Here is a 22,904-nt window from a genome sequence, read left to right as displayed (position 1 = left end):
CCTCTGTCCTGCTCACACGACATCAGCTTTTAACCAGAACACTACAGCACTGGGATGGCTGACAGTAAAGTTAGAAACGCCCACCAAGAGCAGAACAAAAAGGTTATTTTCATCATTAATTTGAAAAAACAAAACAGGCAGAACAGGCAGAGCTCTGACGCAGCAGCATGCTGGAGTGTGAGCATCACTGCAGCTGTCATGTATCTTCCTAGATCCGCAATTTTATTTCCAACCCGACCCCTTGCACCAGTCTGTGCGAACGCCGGACTGCGGTAGGCTTTTCCTTCCCCGCCCTCTCCGGGCAGCACCATTGGACTGATGAGATGCAGCAAGGCACGCGTGAAAGATAAAGCAGGGAAGACAAAAAGAAGAAGAAAAAAGAAAAAGTCTGTTTTCTACTGGAGAGCCCGATCGGCCGAGCCAGGGCGGCCGCGGGGCAGGGCCCGAGCCCTTTAAGCTGCCCACCCTCGCCGGGGGCTGGCGGCAGCTGCCGGCTATTTATACCGGGGCGGCGGCGGGCGCTCCGTGTCCTGGGCGGGGCGGGCCCGGTGGTGGCGGCGGGGCCTGGCTCGGTCGGAGAGGAGCGGAGGTACCATGGCCACAGAGCTGCCCCCCACTCCGGCCAGCAGCACCCGCTCTCTTGGCCGCGCCGCCGAGTCACTGCTGAGCCCGGCGCGGCTGACCCGGCTGCAGGAGAAGGAGGAGCTGCAGCAGCTCAATGACCGCCTGGCCGTCTACATCGAGCGGGTGCAGGCGCTGGAGGCCGACAACTCGGCGCTGCAGCAGCGGGTGGCCGAGCAGGAGACGGTCAGCGACCGGGAACTGGGCTGTCTGCGGCTACACTATGAGTCGGAGCTGGCCGACGCCCGCCGGGCGCTGGACGACATCGCCATCGAGCGGGCCACACTGCAGGTGGAGCTGGGCAAGATTGGCGAGGAGCACCGGCAGCTGCATATCAGGTCGGAGCCCCGGCCCCGAGCAGGCCTCCCTGCCCGGGGACACCCGGGGAGCCGCCCCTGCGGGGCTACTGCGGGCTGAGGAGAAGGGGATGCTGTTGGCAAGAGCTGTGTGTTGTGGGGGCAGTGCATGTTAGGTGTCAGGGTTGTGCACCCTCAAGGCCTTCTGGGGTGGAGTGTCCTGGGTTAGAAGATATTTGGATACCTGTTCTGAAGGTGAGCTGTAGGGACACCGCTGGGAGTGCCTCCTGCGGTAGTACCATGGGTTGCTTCACCTGGCATGGGGCTCTGTCAGAATTTGGGGTGCTGTCTGTCCTTACAGGGTGTGAGTGCACAGCTGCATGGGTTTGGCACCACACCTGTGTATACCAGTGCTTAAGATGCTGGAAGATACCTCGAAAGTTATGGAAGCAGTGGAAGGAGTGTTTGTATGGAGTCAGTGCCCATCTCTTTTGGGCTGTTCAGCTGAAGCATTAACCCAGAGAGGAATGCACAGAAAGGGCAGTCCCAGGAGTAGTATAGCTTATGTGGTCTAGGCTGGTACTGCATACAAGTTTTCCTACTGGCTTTTAGGGTCTGGATTTATGTACAACGAGGGGGGAGCTGCCTGCTGTTTCAGGTGAACTTTCTTGTAAGCTGTGTATCCTGAGCCTGGCATCATGTTGTTGTCTAGTCTTGCCAAGCCTGGAGCGAAGGGGTGGCCCAATGTAAGTGCCATCGTATCCTTTTGAAGAAGGGAAAGAGGTGCATAGTGAAGGGGAAGAAACAAGTTTCCAATCCCACTAAGCTTCCTTTATGGATATACACAGTGTACTAACACTGCTAGTTACTTTAATGCCCGACTGTATGCCTATATTAGTTATAGACTCATAATAACTTGGGTGTGCACAGGGCTCCTACATCTGGTTATAAACCTGTATCATAGCAAACTTAGCACTGGCTTTTTCTTTTAATGTCTCTATGGCCCCACATAGGCTCAGTAGCTGGTCTTGGGAATAAAGTAGGTTTTTACTCAAAGCTTCTGTTTTCTGCTGCATAGTTGTTTTTGTGCTTGTCTCAGTCATGCTGGGTTTTGGCTCACAGATCTGTTTTATAAATTTAACCAGCCACTTGACTGGACAGTGAGGAGAGAGGTAATGCCAGCTCTAAAACTTTTCTGTTGCTCTTTGTGTTTGTATAACTCTGGCTTTGTTTATAAAGCTTTAGACTTGGCAGGTATGAAATCTTTTAGAATATTTTTTTTCTTTCTTTACAGTAACTAGATCTTAAAAGTGGTTAAATTTACAGCCCATGAGAAATGATACCCTGTACATACTGGTTTCTGAAAGGACTAGACTGAACTCCTAATATTAATGTGTGTTGTATCTGGGCTGCCTAACTGCAAATGTCTCAGATGACATGGAACAAACTTTGACGGTATCATGCCCTTACACGTATATATATACCCTTTAAATAACCTGGTGATTATTTAGTTCTTATAGGATGGAGTGTCACCTGATAATTTCCCAACAGCATTAACTATTGGCTCTGACTATTCACTGATTAGGAGACTCAAAGTTTTTGATGCCAGTAAACTGATTGCATTTCTGCTTTTTTTTTTTTTCTTAAACAGTGGTGACTGGAAGTAGGCCAAAGATGTTAGAGAGGAGGAGTTGTAGATAAGCATATCAGTTGGTTGAGTTCAGAGCCTGAGGAAGGTCAAAGCTACTACAGTAATGCAGCAGAGAGAAACAAGACCAGATCCTTGCTGCACCAGGGAGTAGTAATGTTTATTTTAGTGCTGAACCTGACACACATGGAGTGGCAACTGAGGCTGTAAGAATGAGTTTTGTATGTCCTGTTGATGTCCTCAGGTCTTGAAAAACTGGACTTTGTTTCACACATACCTGAAATATTATGGTAAAATTATTTAAATTCTCCAGATCAAGCATATGTGACATCCTGACTTACAGGGAACGTGATTGGCAGTGCCTCAAAGTTTTTGCTTGTAATTGATAGTCAGTGAGCCACACTTAGTCCAGGAATGGTTGGTATATGGAATGTTGCAGAGTACTGTAACTGTCACTGCTTGCTGCATAAGGGTGTACAGTGGGGTTGAGAACCCCAGACTTGGTTTAAAAGGGTAATAAATGCTCTTGTCCAAGTCAGACTCTTTAAATTATTGTTCTTAAAGATGAAATTACTCACTTCAGGGTTCTTTGGAAATTATATTTGCCAGCAAAGAATCTAGGAAACCTGAGCCTGGCTGTCAGAAACTTATGTTGAGAAAGTAGATTGTTAAAGCATAGATACCGATGGAATTTGTTTTGCACACACTTTGATTGCAGAGTGAAGTTTACATTATTGTAGGATGAAACAGTCAATATTATTATTAAGTGGTGTTATTGATGTACTTAATATCATATATAATAACAATGCAGTAGTTAGTAGTAGAGACTCCAAAAGGAAGGTGAATACCTAGAAAAGAAAGAAACCTGCACTTACTCAAACTGCAGCATGTTATCTTGTTTTTCATTGATAGTAAAGCTACTTTTCTCCTAGAGTCTAAATAAAGAGTAAATAACCTCTGCTAGCAAAACACAACCAAGGGCTCTGTAGAGAAAAGGTCTTAAGCAAGAACCTGTTACAGATAGCCACATGCCCTGGGCCTGTGTTGGAACCAGCCATACCTGCATCCCTTCCAGCAGATTTTATTTAGCCCTTATTTTAAAATTCCAGATGACAGTGATTCCAGGATACCCCCCCCCAGTCAGTGTGCTTTACTGTTGAACTAGTATTAGTTTCTTCTCCCTAACATCTAACCTGAATATTCCTCCCTGCAATGTCAGCCTGCAGCTTCCTGTCTTTCCACAACAGATATGGAAAACAGATTCCTTTCACCTATGTAAAGACTGTTCTGTCTCCTGTCCCTTTTCTGTTCTCTAGACTAAACAACCCTTAGTTTTTTCCAATCTTTCCTTGCAGTCCATGCTTTCTAGAGCTGATCAATCCTGCAGAATTGCTTTGGACTCTCTCCAACTGGTCTGCTCAGTTATCCCCTGGAAAACTCATTGTATGAACTTAACACAACTTTGCCACTTGGCAGGAGAGATTTTGCCAAAACAAATTGAGGATTTTATTCTTTGCAGTCTCAAATCTGAGATTTGAGCAGGAGCTCAGACTCTGGACAGCGGGTGGGACAACTGCAAGGATGTTAAAAGTTGGAGCAGTGTGGGGAATTACTATAGAGTCAATTGGATTAGCAAAGACCTCCGAGATCAAGTCCAACTCCAGTCCCTTTACCAGATCATGGCACTCAGTGCCACATCCAATCTCAATTTTAAAACCTCCAGGGACGTTGAATCCACCACTTTGCTGGGAAGACCATTCCAATACCTGATTACTCTCTCTGTAAAGATTTTTTTGCATGTTCTGCTACGGGAGCTCGCCGTGGGCCCAGCGCTTCCGTGGTGCTGGGCAGGGCTGAAACACCCGCGCTGGCCATGCAGGTCCCCGGGCACTGCTCGCGGGTGGCCTCTCCCAGGGCAGAGCTGCTCTCCTGCTGTGACTCCGGCGCGGTGCGGAGCGCGCGGCCCTGGCAGGGGGGGCGGCGGTGTCGGGGCTGCAGGAGCAGCTCACGGGACTGGCCGGGGCCTGGGGGGACAAAGCTCCGTCTGTGCTGCGGCAGAACGGCCCGGGGGTGCGGGGGCGAGGAGCGGCACCTCCCGCAGCCGCAGTCAGGGGTCACTTCACCCCCGCGTGTGTGAGGGGCACCCGGACCTGCCCCTGCGGCTCCCCCGGCCGTTCCCCTCGAGGGCTCGATCCCTGCGCGCCGTTATAACTGAGCGCGGCCATCCCTCCCCGTGGAGTCAGGGCCTTGCTGTCCCTTCCCTCTCCGCCTGGGAATGCCGTGGGAAATAGCTGGCTTCCGCATAGGATTTGCACAGAAGGAGCTGGAAAATGGGTCAGAAATCTTTCGGGTTCTACAAATGATGTTCGTCCGAGGGGCCTGACCGTTTGGTCACAGTCCACCTTGTGCTGTCACCGCGAACGTGACTGACGTCTCCTCTGTTTCACCACAGACCCCTCTGAGGGCAAACACATTGAGAATAAACCCTCCCTCACCAGCTGCAACTTACCAGTGTAAAACTTTCTCTTGCAGGAATTCAAAACAAGAAACTGATTTGAACGTGGCCCAGGCTCGGCTGAGGGACCTGGATGCGCAGCTGAATGCAAAGGAGGCTCACCTGGCAACGGCACTGAACGAGAACCGGACTCTGGAGAATGAGCTCCGTGAATTGAAGGATGAAGTACTCACTGTAAGACTGGCTCTTGGAATTTAAACTTAGCTGTTGTTCCTGCAGTTTTTGCTTGGGTTTTTCCCCCAATTAGTTACTGATCTTAAAAAGAGAGAACCCATTAACTATGGTAGTGACAGGGAGGCAAAAACATTTCCACGATCTTGCTGAAAGCAAATGGATAGTTGTTTCCTTAAAACTTTGACCTGTTACAGGTTCCTTTAATTCTGTGACCACAGTATATGATGTTTATCGTTCTAAGGTCAGAGTGGGTTGAAATGTGTAGTACTCCTGTAGTCCCTGTAGCATTCTCAGACATGTCATGGAAGGGAGCATTTGAGGAACTCTGCTTCCTTAATGCTTAAAATCTAGGTAGAGTAAGTTCTATGTTTTTTGTAGGCTTTTGTGCTACTAAAATGAGCTCTGCTTGAGTTGCTACTTTATCAATGCACTTCTAAGAGCATAGCTTTTGTATCTTCATGCTTTAATGTGATCATTGAAAAAAGCTTATTTCACATCTGTAAAGAGGAAAGCTTTTTAAAAAAACTGACAAAACAAATACCACTTATGCACTAAAGCACCATAGTCCAACACTGGAAATGTATAGCAGTTTGTCAACATAGTTAGGCTGTATTTGGAGGATTTTACTCATTAAGTGTCAAATTATATTGTAAGCTAGGAAGAAGTGTGGACTATATACTATTGTAAAGGCAAGGAATGTATATGGATGGTACAACTGATTCATCAGAAGTCTAATTTGAGGAGTTAAACAGCTTGGTGGCATTAAGGGCTGTTCTATATTAGCCTTGTGGGAAATCTGTTCTACATAACAAATAGAATTGTATCTGTTGCTAATATTCTGGATCTCATGGAAATAAGAACTTAGACAGAATAACCCACTTCACTCAAGCAGTGCATTTTAGTTGCTGTGGGAATGAAGTTGAATGATCTGCAACAAATTGGCTGCCTTAATTTGAAAAAATTATCTCTTCATTTTGATAACACTGTTATCTGTCCTTTCCAGCTGAATCTGTCACTGGAAGATACTACAAAGCATCTGCACAGTGAAATGTTGAGGAGGGTGGACCTAGAAAATAATATGAAAACTTTGCAGGAAGAAATGACATTCCAGAAGCGCCTTCATGAGGATGTATGTTTCAGCTTATTAACAAGCAATTTTTTAAGATGTTGATGGATGCACTTAAAAGCAATGTTATGATGGGCTTTATGCTTAAAAAGCTGAGCCACCTGTGGCACCCCATCAGCTAATAGAATTCACCTATCTAGGAAGACTCCAAGAAAGTGCACAAACTCGTTAATTGGGGTAGTACCAATAGGCATCTGGAATGTGAGAGTTTTTTCAGGCTGCTCTTCTGAAGATAATTACAAGCCCAATTTAGTACTTTGCATAAGTGAAAGCATTTATAATACAGCTACTGTTAAATGATTCCAGATGTTTGCTTGAAGTCTAAAACAACCAAAGAAGTTAATCTCCTTTAATAAGCAACTTGTATTCCCAACTTCCTTAATACTTCCTAAAGGTGTCTGATAACCTTTGTGAGAGAAGTCAGTACATAAACTAGAAAACATGTGAACGTAAACCAGCTTCCTTCTCTTTGGTAGGAATCTTCAAGTGTTTGGTTTAAGTGACAGAATTCTAACTTCTCTAACCAACTGCTACGACTTTTTGAATACAACAGGATTAAGTTAAGTAATAGTGCTTAAAGAAACTGAAGTGTATGTGCATGTGTTCTGTGAAAAAAAATCTGTCTAGTTCAAAGAATGAGTCTTACAGTTAAATATTAATTACTACTTTTATTACTTTAAGTAATGTTGGCAGGGAGGTGGCAAAATAATAGTGAGGCAGCTGGCAAGGTGGGCATGCCAGGCCTAAGGGATGAATATCTAAGTTATGAATAAAGATGAATTACTGTGTATTTAATGACAAATCTGCTTCAATAGCAAAGGACTTGTGAAGCTCTTACACTTAATCCAGTCTCAAATTGTATTGGCTTGTTTATTCCCTGGGAAATTTCTTCTCCTCTTAGGAGCTCAAGGAGACAAGAAGAGTCCATGAGAGCAGAGTAGCAGAAGTAGAATCTGGCCGTCAGAGAGAATTTGAGAGTAAGCTCTCAGCAGCTCTGCAGGAGCTCAGAAAACAACATGAAGAACAAATCCAAGGATACAAAGAAGAGCTGGAGCGAACATTCAGCGCAAAGGTGAGTTTGTAAAAGATGACAGTAAAACAAAGCTGGTTCTCTGCAGGTTGACATAATTAAGGTCACACTAGCTTAAATAGCTTGTCTGCTGGAACCCTTGCATTCACTGTGGAGCTTCTTAGCGTAAGTTAGGAATTTCAGTGCAGTGTTGAATTAGACAGAAGGATTTTTCCAAACATTTGGTCCCGAACAAAACTTGTTCAAGCACAGTTACTCTCCCTTTGGGGAGTAATTAGGAATAGCTGATTATATTTCAGACTTCTGACAAACTCAGGACCAAGGTGTGTTATGCTTATATGAAGCAATTGCAGTCTTTGAATAGTATTTTTCTGTACTCTTAGATGCCAGTTAGTGAATTCCTTTGGTTGTTTCTGTTTTGACTGAAAATTCTGTGAGTGCCTCTTGTAGGAGGAGCACTTTATCTTTTCTTGGGAAGTCTTAAACTTGAGCTATTTGTAGAGCAATTCAATGCTGCTTATAATGATGCAGGAACTCTCTAGTAACAGACCTTTTGGGGAAGAGTGGTAATAGTTTGATATGCACATCCAGTGTCCTGCAGCCCTATTCCTTGACAAGCAGCTTCTAAATATATTCTCTATTGTTCTTCTGGAGAATCAATTTGTTTAGTATTTATACACATGCATGTCTAACTGAAATATCCTAAATTAGCAATTTTCACTATCTGATTATTGCTGACTTTTTCTGATGTAAATATCAAACTTGTGTAAACCTCCTTGGAAAGCAATGAAAAACTTAGAGCTGGACTTCATTGGTATCTGCATGCTTAAGTAAAACATAACTTTATTTCCTGATGTAACAGGTGAAAATTACTTAGTTTTTCTTCTTTACTTAAAATGTGGTAATATGCAACTCATTACTAACAGTGACTTATCCACAGATGGAGAATGCCCAGCTAACTGCAAGAAAACATAGTGAGTCTGCCAGTGCTGCTCAGGAGGAGCTGGTGGAAACAAGGAAGAGACTTGATACTCTGTTGTCTCAAGTTAATAAGTATCAAAGCCAGGTGCTGTCTTTATTTGTATAACCTTAGCATTATTTTAATTTAGATATTCAATTCAAAATATTGGTGGCTTTTCTCTAGTCTTTAGTTATAGTTTATTTTTTTTCCCCATCCTTTTAGAAAGTTGCTTTGGACAGCAAAGTAAAGGAGCTACAGGACTTGCTGGATTATGACCGTGATCTCCATCGAAGGCGTATAGCTGAAAAGGAGGAAGAAATGGCACAAGCTCGGAGGCAGGCACAAAAACAGTTGGAAGAGTATGAGCAACTCTTAGATGTGAAACTGGCTCTAGATTTGGAAATAAGTGCATACAGAAAGATGCTGGAAGGAGAGGAGCAGAGGTAGGCTATAGCAAGATCTTTGTATGAGGAGTTGCTTCATCCAAGATGTCTACACTAACCGTATACCTTCAGAATGTGAAGGAGACAAGAAGCAAACATCAAGTATGTCATTAGTGTAGTGATTTTAGTTATTGAAACATAATCTTTTGTAGATGGTATTTATATCCCACATCTAACACAGGTAAAATGAAATAAATTTATAAGCCCAGCTGATAAATTTCAAGGTCCATTGGACATTCCTCCACTTTCTCTAAGTTTTGTGCTACATCTTAAAGACGTATCAAAGACAGTGCTCAAGTTCCATGAATGAAACTGAGAAACTGTATCAACTCCGATCAATCCAGACATGGTATATCACTTGCCTGGTGAGAACATGAACTCTAAATGTATGCTAAGAAGGCTCAAATACTTAAAATTACTTTCACTGAAGACTGTGAATGTAGAGACTTTAAAGGAATACTTACTGCAGTTGGGAATCTTTTCTTAGCAATACAAGCTTACTCTGGACTTTAGGGCTGGGTCTGTCTTCCAGACTTAACAACCCTAACTACTCTTGCCAATAAAAACTAAATCTTACATTCAAGACCTCATGGCAAGCTTGGATATAGTGGGAGGATAGTAGTGAGAAGAAATAAAGCACATCAGATGTTCAAGTGAATGTTACCTGACTCTCTTCTAGGCTAAAGCTGTCACCCAGTTTATCTGCACGCAGCATGGCAACTCCAACAACAAGTCAAGGGCGACGGTTCCTGCTTGGGAAGAAAAGGAAAATGAAGGAATCCAGAAAGAGAAAACAAAGTGCTGCATTTCAGACTATTCACCATGCCTCAGCTTCTGGGAGTGTATCTATTGAAGAGATTGATGCTGACGGGAAATTTGTCAGGCTGAAAAACAACTCTAATGTGGTACTTTTGTTTTCAAGTCTGCATGGCCTTCACTGCAAAGTATTACTGCTTGTGAATGACTTGCAGCTTAGGGACAAACTAGAGAGTGTTTTGGTACTGCAGGTGTTTCCTTCACAGGTCTGTTTTGGGTGGAGGTGCAATGGGTTCTGTTATGCAGAAATGTAACACCTTCAGCTGTGTTTGTCATCAGACTCAGGTTAGCACTATCAGTACTACTTATTCTTGATGAACTAAATAGGGTGCTTAGTAAATTGGATCATGACAGCCTCTTAAAACAGCTAGAAGATTGAATAGAATTGATGGTATCTAATCCATGTGGAGGGTTTATCTGACCAATTAGCTAGTTCTTTGACTAGTTTAGTTTGCAAACACAGAACTATTGAATTAATCATCGGAGCTTCAAAACATTTAGCTGGTGGTCTAGCCACTTCAGCCTGAGATGCTTTAAAATTTTACAGGCCGCTGTATTTTAAGTGTATGGCTCAAGCTGGTAGTTGGGTGTGGTGAACTGCATTTATCAGAATATCCCTGGTAAAGAGCATCATGACCCCTGTTCAACAGGAGGCAAGAACAGGTGTGGCTTAATTTGTGGGACTAAGATTAAAGCACAGGGAAAAAACATAGAAAGGCTTTAATGGAAACTATTCTGCTTCCTCGAAACTGCTACAGGAGTGGGATTAAAACTGACCCTTGAGTCTGGAAAGAACCTTGAATTTGCATCATATGATGTTGGTCTGCCATGCTAAGTGAAATTCCTTGTCCCACAGGATCAGCCACTACATGGATGTGTGCTGAGACGACATCTTGGAAGTGTGTCAGATGTTACTTACAAGTTTCCTTCGCCGTTCACTCTTCTGGCAGGCCAAGTAGTTACAGTAGGTAGTAATTTTGTCAAACTTTCTCAGAGCTCTGTTCTTACGTTAGAGGGCAATAGTTTCCTGTAATATGGAAAACTAAACTGCTGGTGCGAGTGCCTGCAGAATTGAAGTTCTTTATGTGGTGAAGGATATGGGGAAAAATCCTTGCAGCAACTTGATCTAAATGCCAATTAAATTTTCTTTAAAGCTTGTATTGAACCTGGATCATCCCCAATTCGCATGTCCTCTAATTGTGAACAGAATCATTGTATTCTAGTTTATTCTTAGGGTTCCCAAGTATAGCATAGTACTAAGCTAAGTATTAGTGCTAAAATTGTACTCTAAGTACATTTAGATAGTGAATGTAGAACTTGGCTCTTTTTCACTACTCCAAACTGTGAAGGAGTTTGCTTAAGAGATCTGAGTGGACCAAGAGAGAGGTTCTTGTGCACATAAATTGCTGCCCTGAGCATGTCTGTGACTATGGCTTGGCTCTGTGACTCAGATGTTACACATGCCAAGCAAGGCTACCTCTACATCAAGTAGAAGCTGTTAAGTTTTTTCTGCACTAAGTGTTGTAGTCTTCAGTTAAAAAAAAATACCATCATTCTTGGTAGTCCTGAAAAGAACTAACTTGCCAGGGATCACAGTGATTCAGTTTATGTGACTGGACATCTTTGTTGTTGTAATACTTGATAGATTAGGATTCAGTCTAACATATGTAACTAAGTGCAGACAAGGATTCTTCAGAAGCTCACTGCAAATCTGTTGCAGATCTGGGGTGCAGCTGCTGGTGTAAGCCCAGGTCCAAGTGATCTGGTCTGGAAGTCTCAGAGGTCTTGGGGAACTGGAGGTAGTATTGCTGTAACGCTTATCACAGATGATGGTGAGGTAAGTGAAATAGTAAATAGCTTTTACTGTCCTAATACTAAACTTGTTTGTGCTTAATCTCTGAGGATTCTTGGTGGTAATTCAATTGTATTCTAGGAACTCGCAGAGAGGAAGATAATGTTTGTACCCAGAGAAGAAGAAAGCAGTGAGCAAGATGATGATTATGAAGAAATAACTGGAAGTGATACAGAATTTCCATCTCAGGTAAGCTGCCTAGAGTTTAAATGTATGTTATCAGCAGAGTCATTCAAAGGCCACTTCTTTTCCTTATTAAATGAAAATATTTCGAGTACTACTCATATCTTGCAACTATTAATGTTTTTTTCTTGATGTCAGACCAAAAGAAGAAGAAAAAAGAAATGTTGTTTGGTTTCATGACAGTGGTTCCTGTGAGCATCCTGAAGCAGGTGAGATGGTGAGGATCACGCTTGTCATCTCATAGAAAACTTGCTTCATAGTAGTGCCGCAGTCCCTTGTCCCACATTGGATGTAGCTTGCATGGCTTTGCGTCAGAAGTGCTGTTGATTGGGTTTTCTCTGGTTGAATATACACAAATAGTAGCATTAGTTATTTAGTATCTTATTACTGACACACTGAAAAATACAGCTTTTAATGTCTGTTTCAGCAAAGTATCTGACTATGAATTAACTTAGAAGCTGTTATCCCAAGAACAGAATGCAAACACTGTTTTTGTGGGATGAAGTGACTTACCTGACACTCCAGTGTCAGTGACTTGCTTTTAAGAGAACTTCAGGGTGAATTTAAGTTGAATATACTTACAACCCCTTGGCTACAGACGTACATACTGTAATGCCCTATGCAAGACTCTGCAAGCCCCTTCAAATGGCTTTTGACTGACCATATTTACAAGTCTGAACTGATACATGTTGGATGCTCTTACTTTATTTTGATATACTAGCAGTCAACTATCTTTGATTGCTGAAGTAGTCTAAACCAACTAATAATCAGGGCTTCAAATTCATCATAACTGAACAATTTTAACTGTACTTCACCCAAGTTGGTTTGTGTCTTGACCTGCAATAACAGCATGTCCCCTTTGCTAGTACAAACTTCAAGGCCCCAAGTGCTAAGGCAATGCCCAGCTAAAAACTCTCTTCCTCCTGCTGACACATTCAGCTACTACAGCTCTTCCTAAAACTGATTCTTCAATTACAAGGAGTTGCATCTTACTGCACTTAAAGCTCCCACCACCATTTCCCAGATATTTCCACATCTGTCTGAAAACTAACTTAAAAGTACCTTAGTACTGTCTTTCTGAAGAAAATGTACCTAAGAATAAGCAGTTACTGCTGCTTTTGTTTTTTTTTTCTTTCAAGCAGAAAAATCCGTGTAAATATGTCACTACAATACCACATGGCTTAAAGGATGTTTATCAGTCTCCTGACTTGCATGCACATTCTTGTAATGTTTTCAGTCTCACTGAAGGATGTTGTGATGCCTAAGGATGTGATTTAATGCAATTTTAGAAAGGTTTTGGAATCATAGAGTCTTTGCTGTGTTGCCCTGATCTTAAGTCTGAATATTAAAGTGTCTTTCCCACCAGCTAGCAGGCTTTGTCAAGGCCGAGCTGTTTTTCAGCAGACACCTGCAAGATAACCTAAGACAAACAACAGAAGGTGGCCTAACTGCCCCCCCCATCACGAAGGGGGTAGATTGGCAGGACTTTTGGGTGGACTTTAGATAGAAATGGGAACTTCGGATTGGATGTCTGTGAGGGGTATTTAACCCTGAGACTTACTGACCGAGGGGTCAAACCCCCTGGGTTTGATCGTGGAAGGTCCTTCTAATAAAACCCTGTATCTTTCTCCATTAACTTGTCTGCAGTGTGTCTCTGTTCACAGGGGTATGCAATCTACAGACATCAGTTGAGACCCTGTTAATGAGGCTAATGAGAGAGGTTCTATAATGCTGTTCTGCCATTTTGGCTCTTAATACACAGCACACACCAAAATGGTTGAAGGAAGCTTAGGCTCATGAAGAGACTTAAAGATACAAGCTTCTCTTCATATTCAGAGCAGGGTCTCTCCTCAAGGGTGGCTTCTTTTTAGTTCACTAAGTGGTATTTGGTATTCAATGATGGAAGGCAAAAAAAACTTTTCCTTACACCCCTAATCTGTTTTATTAGCAATAGCAACTTTACAATATGGTTGTGTGACATTTATGGTAAGAATCAATTCTACTACTTCCAATGAAATGTATGTCATTGTCTGCTGAATTCCTATCAAACTTCTGACTTTGGGACCTACATGCTTCTGTTGCACTGGTAGTACTGATACGGCAGCTTAGTGAACAACAGTGAACTTCTTGCATGCAGTAAAATGATGGGAAGAATGCATGCTGTGCTCTAAAAGAAGGCAGGGTTTCCATACTTTTTGCTTCTGCTTTTACCATCCTAACCAGGGTAGCATGAATCTGCATGCCAGTGAAGTTCTGGTGCTTGGGAACTGAGGTAGTGATGGATAGCCTGAAGCCTTTCATTAAGGAAGGCACAGGCTCATGTATGGCATGGCCTCAAATCCTTAGAATTTTGTAGTCTCTCTCCACCCACAAATCATCTAATACAGTTCATGTACTCTCTCTTGAAAATCTGCTTTGCTTTAGGTAACTAAATCTACAAAACACTAAAAACCCTCCATGCCTATATTGAGAATCAGGTAGGTAACCAGCAATAAATGAGTTTGTACATGTGCTGATTAGCCTAATGTCTTGTTTTCTTTCTGCAGCAAAATGAGGATCCTAGCTGTTCTGTCATGTAATGTGGACAAAGAGACAATCATCTGAAAACACCTCTCAGACCCAGGTGACAGAGACTGTAGGTGTTTTGGTACTTTCTGCAATATCTGGAACTTGGAATTCACATTATCACATCTGCTGTGTTTGTAAGAAACATTGTCCATGACGTGATGGAATTTCCTACCTTCTGATACTGGACCCTGTCCTTAGATTCACTGATGCAAAGAGCAGTAGAATGCAAGTTCCATATGAAGTTGTTTTTACTTTTAACAAGAATCTGGTTGTCATGACCTGCTGACACAGGGCACAGTTTACAAAGCTTCTAAACATGTGCCTAGAAGGATGTTATATACTTGACAATGAACATGAGGCTGCCTCAGCTTTCTCAATATTCTGATACGATGTTTCTCCAAAGGTAATTTCTCTTTAAGGCTGAGTGGGAAACAGGACAGATCACACCCTAGCTTGCACCTTGAGCAAGGCTAAAGTGAAATGTCCTGAAGAGTGATGAGTATCTGAAATGTTTCCTGCTCAGGTCCTGATGCAGAAATATATGAAAACTATTCTCAAGCACTTGCTTGAGTGAAAGACTTTAAAAACAACTTGTAAAAAATATGGGTGCCTGTTAAAAATGTACTGTTTCTATATTCTAGGAAGTGGAAATCCCCCAGTTTCAGTATAGTAAATTCCTAGATAAAGTGTATTACAGCATTGCTGTGCCAACCTTAACTTGGACAAATGTATCCTGTAAATGTGAAAAAGCATCCCATTCCAGTAGAGCAGGTACTGTTTGAATGGTCCCAACAACTGCTTTCTAAGGGGCTAGAAAGAAAAACAGGCTAGAACAGACATCAGAACTAGAAAGCACGACCTGTGGTGAAAGATGCATCAAAACATCTGCTCTTAGAGCCCTTATGTACTGAATCCCTGCAGTCTGCAGCACTGCTGTGGGTGTGTCCAACAGGCCAGTTGGGGAAATACTGTCTATTGGCCAGTGTGCATTTCCCTGTAATGCTGGTAGCTCTGGATCCATGAACAGCCTCTCCTGTAACCCTCAAAACCAGGCATTCATACTGGGGGGCACTGCAGTCAGTTGCTCTTTGCCTCTCTTCACTGAAATGACCTGCTGACCCTGGGGGAAAGGAGGGGCCTGGATGAGCCACCAGAAGTGCCCTTATGCTTAGGAGCAGGAGAGGAGCAGCTGAGCCTGCAGATTTCTCTAAATGCTGGAATACTGTTTTGACTGTCTTTCACCTTGCAGAAATATTCAGTTCCAAACTCGAGACCTGCTTGGTGTTAGGATGCAGGTGTTAAGGTGAGGCTCTCCTTATGCTAACTTTAACTCTTATATCACTTAAAAGTTCTGGTTTTGAGACATCAAGAGTAGATGCTGGTTCTATACTTGTGTTGTAGCAGATCCAAATACTTGTTCCACCTCGAACCATAGAAATAGCTGCTGCTATAACATTGCTGTATTTATCTTGATTTCTTAAAACTTTTTTTAACTATTAAAAATATTTTTCATGTACATAAAAGCTGTCTTGGATTTGAATATTTGCAAATAAAGGTCTGTTTGTTCATTGACTTAAGTCTTTTGAACCAAAGTAATAAAACTGGTGAGTTTAGGGATGGCAGAATGAAGAAACCTCCACAACTGTACTCTGCTTTCCTGTTTATATTAAATCAATCATTTCAAATAAAGCTGGACTGCTCTGACATTGATTTAAGAGGAATCTTCAGTATTTCAAATAAAACCTCTTCATTGCACAAGGGAAGGATGGCATTAAGCAACTCTGAGGAAAGAGCTGAGGTAGTATACAAGTCTTGCAAATAGCAGCAGTATGGGAAGTTTGCACATCGACAGTCCATTAAACATTCACTTAATTTGCAATCTATTGGATAGTTTGTTGCTTTTTCTTAGTATGCAATCTTTATAAAGAAGAATCAATGGATTGTATTCTGCAAATTGTCTTACTCACAGCACACCTTAATGATAGATGGTTTCCTGTAGTCTCTCTAGTTACTTTACCCTAATTGATAACATGTAGAGCTTTTGACTTGCTTCCAGCCTACTAATTTTCCACTTTCTACTTCTAATGAGGCATCTAGGGCAGCTGAGCAGGAGCTCTATACTAAAGGGGAAGTTGTCTATAGTAGTGTACTGGGACTTCTATATATGGCTGTGTGCATGTATATTTGTTCACATGTAGTTCTTTCCTTCAGGGAATTCTGTTGAGGTAAAAGGGAGACTTTAATGCTTCATTTCTTGCCTGTATGGGAAAGGTATGATTGTTGAGATTCTTCTTAGAAGAAGCAAAAAGCAAAATCAGCTGCAAATCCCAAATACTTCAACCTGTGTAAGTTGTCTCACACATTTTATATTCAGAACTTCACAGCTGCTTTCATTCAAGAACCAGGCCAGAACATGTTTCTTTCCATATTGTTGCTCTCATAACTACTGGGTACTTGCCCATGACTTTGGAAAAGAGCTAGATTAATTTTCTTTGCATGAGCAAGCATGAATTGTGAGATGATGTGCCTGAAAGAGCAGGCTCTAGCAAAAGCTGTGAAGGATAACCCTCCTCTTCTTCTGTGACCATTGTGGAAGTCAAGACCAAAGGTGCAAGTAACCAGAAAGCTGTAAGTCTGAGAGCCATTTTGGGGCTATTTATGCTTCTTAAAGGAAAAGGTACTGCACCTGTTATACACATGCACTTCTTTCCTCTCTAGGGAATGCTGTTTCAACTGGACTGTAGAACCAGCTACAGCTTGAAACTCTGAAGCTGCAGTCAAGACAGTTCACCCATAAAGAGTTCATCTTTCTTCTCATCCATCTGTCATCAATGGGCAAAAGACTTTTTTGGTGACTAGTACATTACTTCACATGCAGGGATGGCCTTCTAGAAGAAAAATGTTAACAGATATTATAAATGCCAAACAATCAGTAGAGAGGGGACAAGATGATTAGAATTCAGTGCCTGAGGTGTTATAAAACTAATACTTTGTCTTTATTCATCAATTTTTAATGTAGCATTGTTTTTGTTACTGAAAGCTGATATATTCAGCAAAAGCAAGCTCCAGCTCAAAAACAATTGCCAGGACCATAGGTATAGAAGCAGCAACCACTGTTCTTATCCCACAGAAATATTTATTCAGTTTGGTCAGTAAATTGTAGGAATTTTCAATGCTGAGAACTTGTACTTAGTACAACATCATCATAACATTGACAACAACCACTTTGCCTTTTGTCAACATACAATGTGAAAGATGTATTAACTTGATCACAATAAATTACAGTGTGATAGATGAAAAGAGCTCAATGACATCAGTAACTTAGGAACTGGTTTCAGTTAGCTTCACTAACAGTATTTTTAAAAGTGGTTTTCAATAGTAAAATCATTGCAGCCAAAGGTAAAAAAAAATCCACATACAATAATAGCGAGGAAATGCATTTTTAGAGCAACAGTGAGCTACCAGTAAACACTTCATACAGTGATCTTCAAGGCACAAAGCAAAAAAACTAGGTATGGGTTTTTTTGCAGGTTGACAAATCAGGGAAGGTGAAATTTTTTTGAATATAAAATAAATACATTTTAAAAAGACGCATACAAAAGTCAGTAAGTCAGTCAAATAGCAAGGCTTTCACAGAATGCCACACTGACAGAACATTTGTGAATCCATTTCCATCATGAAATCATGTTCACAGCTTGAATGACACAATCACTGAGGCAAGGGAACTATCACTTCGACATAATTAATGGGGAAGAAGCCAGACTCTCCATTTAACATCCCCTCATACCAATTCTCATCAATCTGATTGGTCAGAGTTATGATGTCCCCTTCCTTAAACCCAAGCTCGCCTTCATTTTCTGGCTCAAAGTCATAGAGAGCTTGACAGCAAGGCTGATCCATGTGCACTGAAGAACCTGCCCCAGTGACAGAAAAAACAACCATATTAATCAAGATTCACAGCATCCCACCAGTCACTAAGCATGAAACAATGGGTCAAAATGGAGCCCTGCTGTCCTGTTGACAGTTTTGACGTGGCTTTTACCCATTAACATCTGGTGCTTCTGCATATAAAAATACAAGACTAGTGATAATAAGTTTAAAGTGCAATTCTGTTTCTCCCTTAAGTTCAGAGGCTACTCCATTTTCATTCCCAGTTGCCTTCCCTTTGAAAAGGATGTTTATCTCAAACTGAAGGTCTGAGTAATCAGTTGTCAAAACCAGTGTGGTCTCTGGAGCAGCTGCTAAAGGAATCTGAAGGGCAGGAGCTGAGGAAGTAGAAGAGTCACCAGGGGAAATGACAAGGAATATTTAAACAAACTGCATTGCAGCACAGAGATCCTGTGTGAGCCCCACCAGAGGGCGGGGGCTCTGAGCCAATCCTGTGTGCACACACCTGCAGCCTGGGGGCAGCCACCTGCATTTTCCCACTCCATCTGCCTTTGCAGGGGCAAGGCTTCCACCCTCACCTCACCTGAGCAGTGACAGTCAGTTCTGCATTACTGCTGCCTGAGGTCGTGTGCTCAAATCCTTTGTTGTACACATCCATCTGAACTACAGCAAAGCTTATGCAGGAACAATGGTGCCTGTCTATTTTAGGGATGAAAAGAGCCTTCCAGCACAGGATCTGGCTGTTATGACTTGCACTGTTTGCCCTGCTGTAAAGATTTTCATTCCAAATCTCTCCATTAAAATATTAACAGTACCAAATGCAAATTTAATAGTAAGTACCTCTATTTACAGGAAAACAAAGTAAAATATAAAGTATATTCTACAATATAAAGTATAAAACTCAACGACCATTAGCAAAAGAAGTCAGCCTTGTAAATGCAGTCCCCTTTTATAAAGATATTCTCATGAAGGAGTGTTAATTGGCTTGGATCTGTGGTACAGATATATACATATAATACACTCATTCATATTTCTGAGTAATACCTTATTCTAATAAAATGTAATCTAATGTTCAGATTGTAAAGCTTAGCTCTGTGGCCAGAGGTTCAACTGAAGTTCAGCCATAAAAGATTTTTTTAAAAAAACATATATAGTATACCCAAGTAAAATTCTGGTAATTTGAAATACATTTATGAGAGATGACTAGAGAAAATATTTCATGCTGCTGCCATGTAAACAGCAGTGCAACACCTGGTAGCAGGACACCTCTAGAACACCAGTACTTACCTTAAGCAGTCAAACCTCTTAAACCTTATTTGGAACATTGCAACAATTTTCAAAAATTAGTCTGGACTCTCTCTTCCAGCTATCCCATACACTCATCATGCAATCCCCATGAGGAATCATTTTTTACTGAGTAAATCTGCACACAACTGGTAATGCAATACAGATATAATAGCTAAGATGGCAAAAATGCATTTTAATCTGTTAATCATGGTAATGCATAGAAAACTATTAAAAAGTAACTTTTCAGGCATCTGCTAGATAAAGGAATTAGGAGAAGGTCTCTTAAGGAAACCAGCTGAGAACTATTCCAGTGATCAGTCCATGAGAACAGACAGGTGGAAGCATCTTTTTAATTGACAGTAATAAAAGTGGGGCAATATCTGGTGTTCAAACTGGCAAGTAGGAATTACTTTTCTATTTGTGGGTATGTTTCTATCCTTTATAGCAACAGAAGAGGGCTTTTATTTATAACAATAGAAGGAAATTGCCAACAGAGATCCCACTCTGCAAACCTCCTCAGAGCAGCACTGTCACAGCACCAGCCTCTGCCTCAGCCTGTGGAAGACTCAGGGTAGTTTTAGAAGAATAACCTAAATTAGGGCTAGTCTGATGCACTGGTACAGGTGAAAGCCTGGTCCTCCTATTTTTGCTGAAACCAAGTGAAAAAAAAAGATGATGAGCCAGTTGCCCAGCAAAAATGGAGTGACTGTGTTTAAAACCAAAAATGGACTGATTGTGTTTAAAAATAGCTGAGTTATTTTCAGCCTTTGCCAAGGTAGAGCTGGTACCAGCTCTCTGGAACTGTCAACAGCAGAAGGCAGCGCTTGGAATAATGGACAGAGTTCCTCACTTGCACCAGCTGCTCCAATGGGGCTAATTTATTATTGCAAGCCAGTTAATTTCTGACAGTAAAGTACTTGATATGAGATGGATCACATTTGGTTCATTTTAAGCTCCAAAGAACTGACAAGAAATGTCTGGCAGCCTGAAAAGATTTCTAAATAATGGTCACAGCCAGCACAACCAGTTTCACTCCAGGCTGTAGGATCAGAGTCTTCATCAGAATCAGGGAGCTGCTGCTACTGTGGAATCCCATGAGACAAAGGTAACGGGGGCAGCACTGCCTGAAAGTCTGCAACACACACTGGTTCACATCACAGAACTGCTGGCACCATTCCAGCATTTTGCTGTCTGTTAAATGCTTGCACATACCTTGCAGAGCTTTCAAGTTAAAGAAACTGCACTCTTATTTCTGCAGACAGGGTTTACGTTAAATTGCAATTCCAAACACACCTCCTTTATTTCTCTAGTTGTGGAATAAAAAACTGCCACACTTCCTGTGACATTCAAAGAATTGTCATTAACTTTCAGACCATTCAGACCTGGACAGCAAAAACCAGGTTAAGCACAAAACTGTCTGAATTCTGGAGTGTTACAGGATGAAGCCAGAATGCCATTCAATGACAGACTGTTTTTTTGTTTGCTGGTTTTCTCCAAAGGGAGTTACTGCCTGTACCTGCAACTACTCTGTCCTTGAACTGGAAGCTTACTAACATAATTAATCCCAGTCTCCCTTGTAGCTGAAGTGAGTACACACTTAGATGCTTATGGTAAATTCCAGATACATTTATTTTATATCAGAGTCAAACCTGACAAACATAATGAGGAGAAAGCATGATGTAATACAGCAATTAAAGAGTTCTAAAATTAGCCAGATGATGTTCACAGCTGCAGCTGATTAATGAGGATAAGAAAGAATTAGAACTAAAACACAATTTTTTTTTATCTGTGCTCACTCAAAGTAGCCAAATAAATCACAACATAAAAATTAGGTTTGTGTGAATCTAGTCCTGCAAATGGATGTAAGTCATTAGTAGTAAATAATCCCCACGTGTTAGAGACCATACAAAGGAAAATATGATTTCTGCCCCAAGAAGCTGATCCTTAACTTGAAAATCCATTGTGAAACACAGGAAAAGTCATTTTCATGCTCAGAACTGTAATGTGGGGGTTGTGCTGAAAGTATCATGGCTTACTTGGAACTGTCCTGTAGATCATCACAAGGTCTGTGAATACCAAGACGCTACTTATGTTGAGCGAAAGTATCAGAGAAATTAAACATCTGTATTTTGAGAGGGTCAGAATGTAAACATGGAAAATTAAGCATGAATGTACTTGTTAGTGCAGGATGAAGAGATCACTTTTCTAAAAGGAAAGAGGGTGATTGCAATGCTATCCCCCCACCACACGGAGACCTTGAGACATTTAGCAGTTTTGCTTAGAGGTGCCTGGTGCACATCTCTAACCCACAGACAATAAAATCTAAGTTGTTTCATGATCATGATTGTAAAAAGGGACAAAAAGGTTTCCCCATTTATGAGCTGGGCATATTGACCCCACTGCAGTTCCACCAAAATCCATACAGAAATTTTTTGAGTAGAAAAAGGGAAAGAAAGTGATTTCACTGATGATTGTACCTACTGGGGAGGTAAGCACAGCACTCACAGTTTCTTCAGGAGGAAAAACTGTGATATATGTTTTTTCTGCTGTTATTAGCAACACTAAGAATGACAATTCTAACATATATCCCATTTCTCCTTTTCATCTCAGTAAGTGACAACCCCTCATTTAGTGATATGCAAACAACAATTGATGCAACAGTCTCACAATGGAGGTGATGAATGGAAGTGGCTCACTCCTTCCTTATCTTAGTAATCATTGGTCATTTATTTTTCAGATTTTGCTGAATTTCAGCTCATTAGAACTGGGATTTTTCTTTAACTAAGTGGGCTGGAAGCAGCCTTGAGAAAGACATCATCTGTCTTTCTGCCAAAGACAGGACTGATTACACTTAAAGGACGTCTTGGATCAATTATTTAATGGCAATGATAAACCACTGTAATGTGGGTCGACACACCAGTTTATACACAAATGCTGAATCTGAATCTCCCTTCTCCACTGCACATGCTAAACAGAAAAAATAAAAACCTATATAACTTGATAAGTAATTGACAGGGGACTAGAAATTGTATGCTGAATTTTTAATAAAATTGCTACAGTTTTGCTACTTTCATAAAATAACTAGGAAGTTACTGATCACTGCAAACATCTCCAGTGCTCTGGATGAAACGTGTCCCTGTATTACATGTCTTAGGAACCAGTGGTCTGACCTGAGAGGATGTGGAGAGGAGGTTGTCTCCCTCCATCCCACATTTGTCAGCAACACAAAAACTAGTCTGAGCACTGAGGCAGCATGGGGAGCTTCAAACAGAGAGGAATCAGATCTTGCTTGGTGGATTTATGCTGCTGAACTGCTGCAAATGCCCCTCAGTATGGATTGTATAATAGCTTCCTCTTGTAGCACAGTGCAAGAAAATTAGAGAGACATTAGAAGGAGCATGAAGTTACAGCTCCAAGCTTTATTCTTTCACTCTTAGTTCTCTCATTTCTCTTGCAACAACCTTTAAAAAGAAACAAGACTGGAGGGAAAAGGAAA

At 41.6% G+C, this 22,904-nt stretch overlaps 2 protein-coding genes across 3 annotated transcripts in view; one reads left to right on the top strand and one right to left on the bottom strand.

The window, feature by feature from the left end:
* The first annotated feature begins 225 nt into the window (after positions 1–225).
* LOC139678027 (lamin-B3-like) lies at positions 226–15,894 on the top strand. 2 transcript variants are annotated; one of them, XM_071568555.1, is made up of 12 exons: positions 226–959; positions 5,098–5,254; positions 6,258–6,383; positions 7,282–7,452; positions 8,351–8,476; positions 8,594–8,814; positions 9,494–9,719; positions 10,487–10,594; positions 11,351–11,467; positions 11,564–11,671; positions 11,804–11,874; positions 14,212–15,894. In XM_071568555.1, the coding sequence occupies exons 1-11, from the start codon at positions 595–597 to the stop codon at positions 11,843–11,845; spliced, it is 1,767 nt and encodes a 588-aa protein (XP_071424656.1). In that variant the 5' UTR covers positions 226–594; the 3' UTR covers positions 11,846–11,874; positions 14,212–15,894. The 2 variants fall into 2 exon arrangements, with proteins under 2 accessions (XP_071424656.1, XP_071424657.1); XM_071568556.1 differs by having other exon boundaries at positions 11,804–11,882.
* Positions 15,895–17,349: 1,455 nt separating this feature from the next.
* SH3GL3 (SH3 domain containing GRB2 like 3, endophilin A3) overlaps positions 17,350–22,904 on the bottom strand; it is a 46,782-nt gene continuing 41,227 nt past the window's right edge. Inside the window, exon 9 of the mRNA XM_071568567.1 lies at positions 17,350–18,147. Within this exon, the coding sequence (XP_071424668.1) occupies positions 17,942–18,147 (206 nt within the window). The 3' untranslated portion in view covers positions 17,350–17,941. The remainder of the gene's footprint in view (positions 18,148–22,904) is intronic.

The sequence above is a fragment of the Pithys albifrons genome, chromosome 13 (assembly GCF_047495875.1).
Source record: "Pithys albifrons albifrons isolate INPA30051 chromosome 13, PitAlb_v1, whole genome shotgun sequence".
NCBI lineage: Eukaryota > Metazoa > Chordata > Aves > Passeriformes > Thamnophilidae > Pithys > Pithys albifrons.
The sequence above is the reverse complement of the archived record's forward strand: the minus strand, read 5'-3'. Positions and strand labels throughout refer to the sequence as shown.

What these genes read in the sequence shown, in the direction of transcription:
- LOC139678027 (XM_071568555.1), top strand. Translation starts at nt 595, where the DNA reads ATGGCCACAGAGCTGCCCCCCACTCCGGCCAGCAGCACCCGCTCTCTT. An exon ending in AGAAGCGCCTTCATGAGGAT is followed by an intron (nt 6,384 to 7,281) that starts GTATGTTTCAGC and finishes TTCTCCTCTTAG; the next exon opens with GAGCTCAAGGAGACAAGAAG. An exon ending in ATACAGAATTTCCATCTCAG is followed by an intron (nt 11,672 to 11,803) that starts GTAAGCTGCCTA and finishes TCTTGATGTCAG; the next exon opens with ACCAAAAGAAGAAGAAAAAA.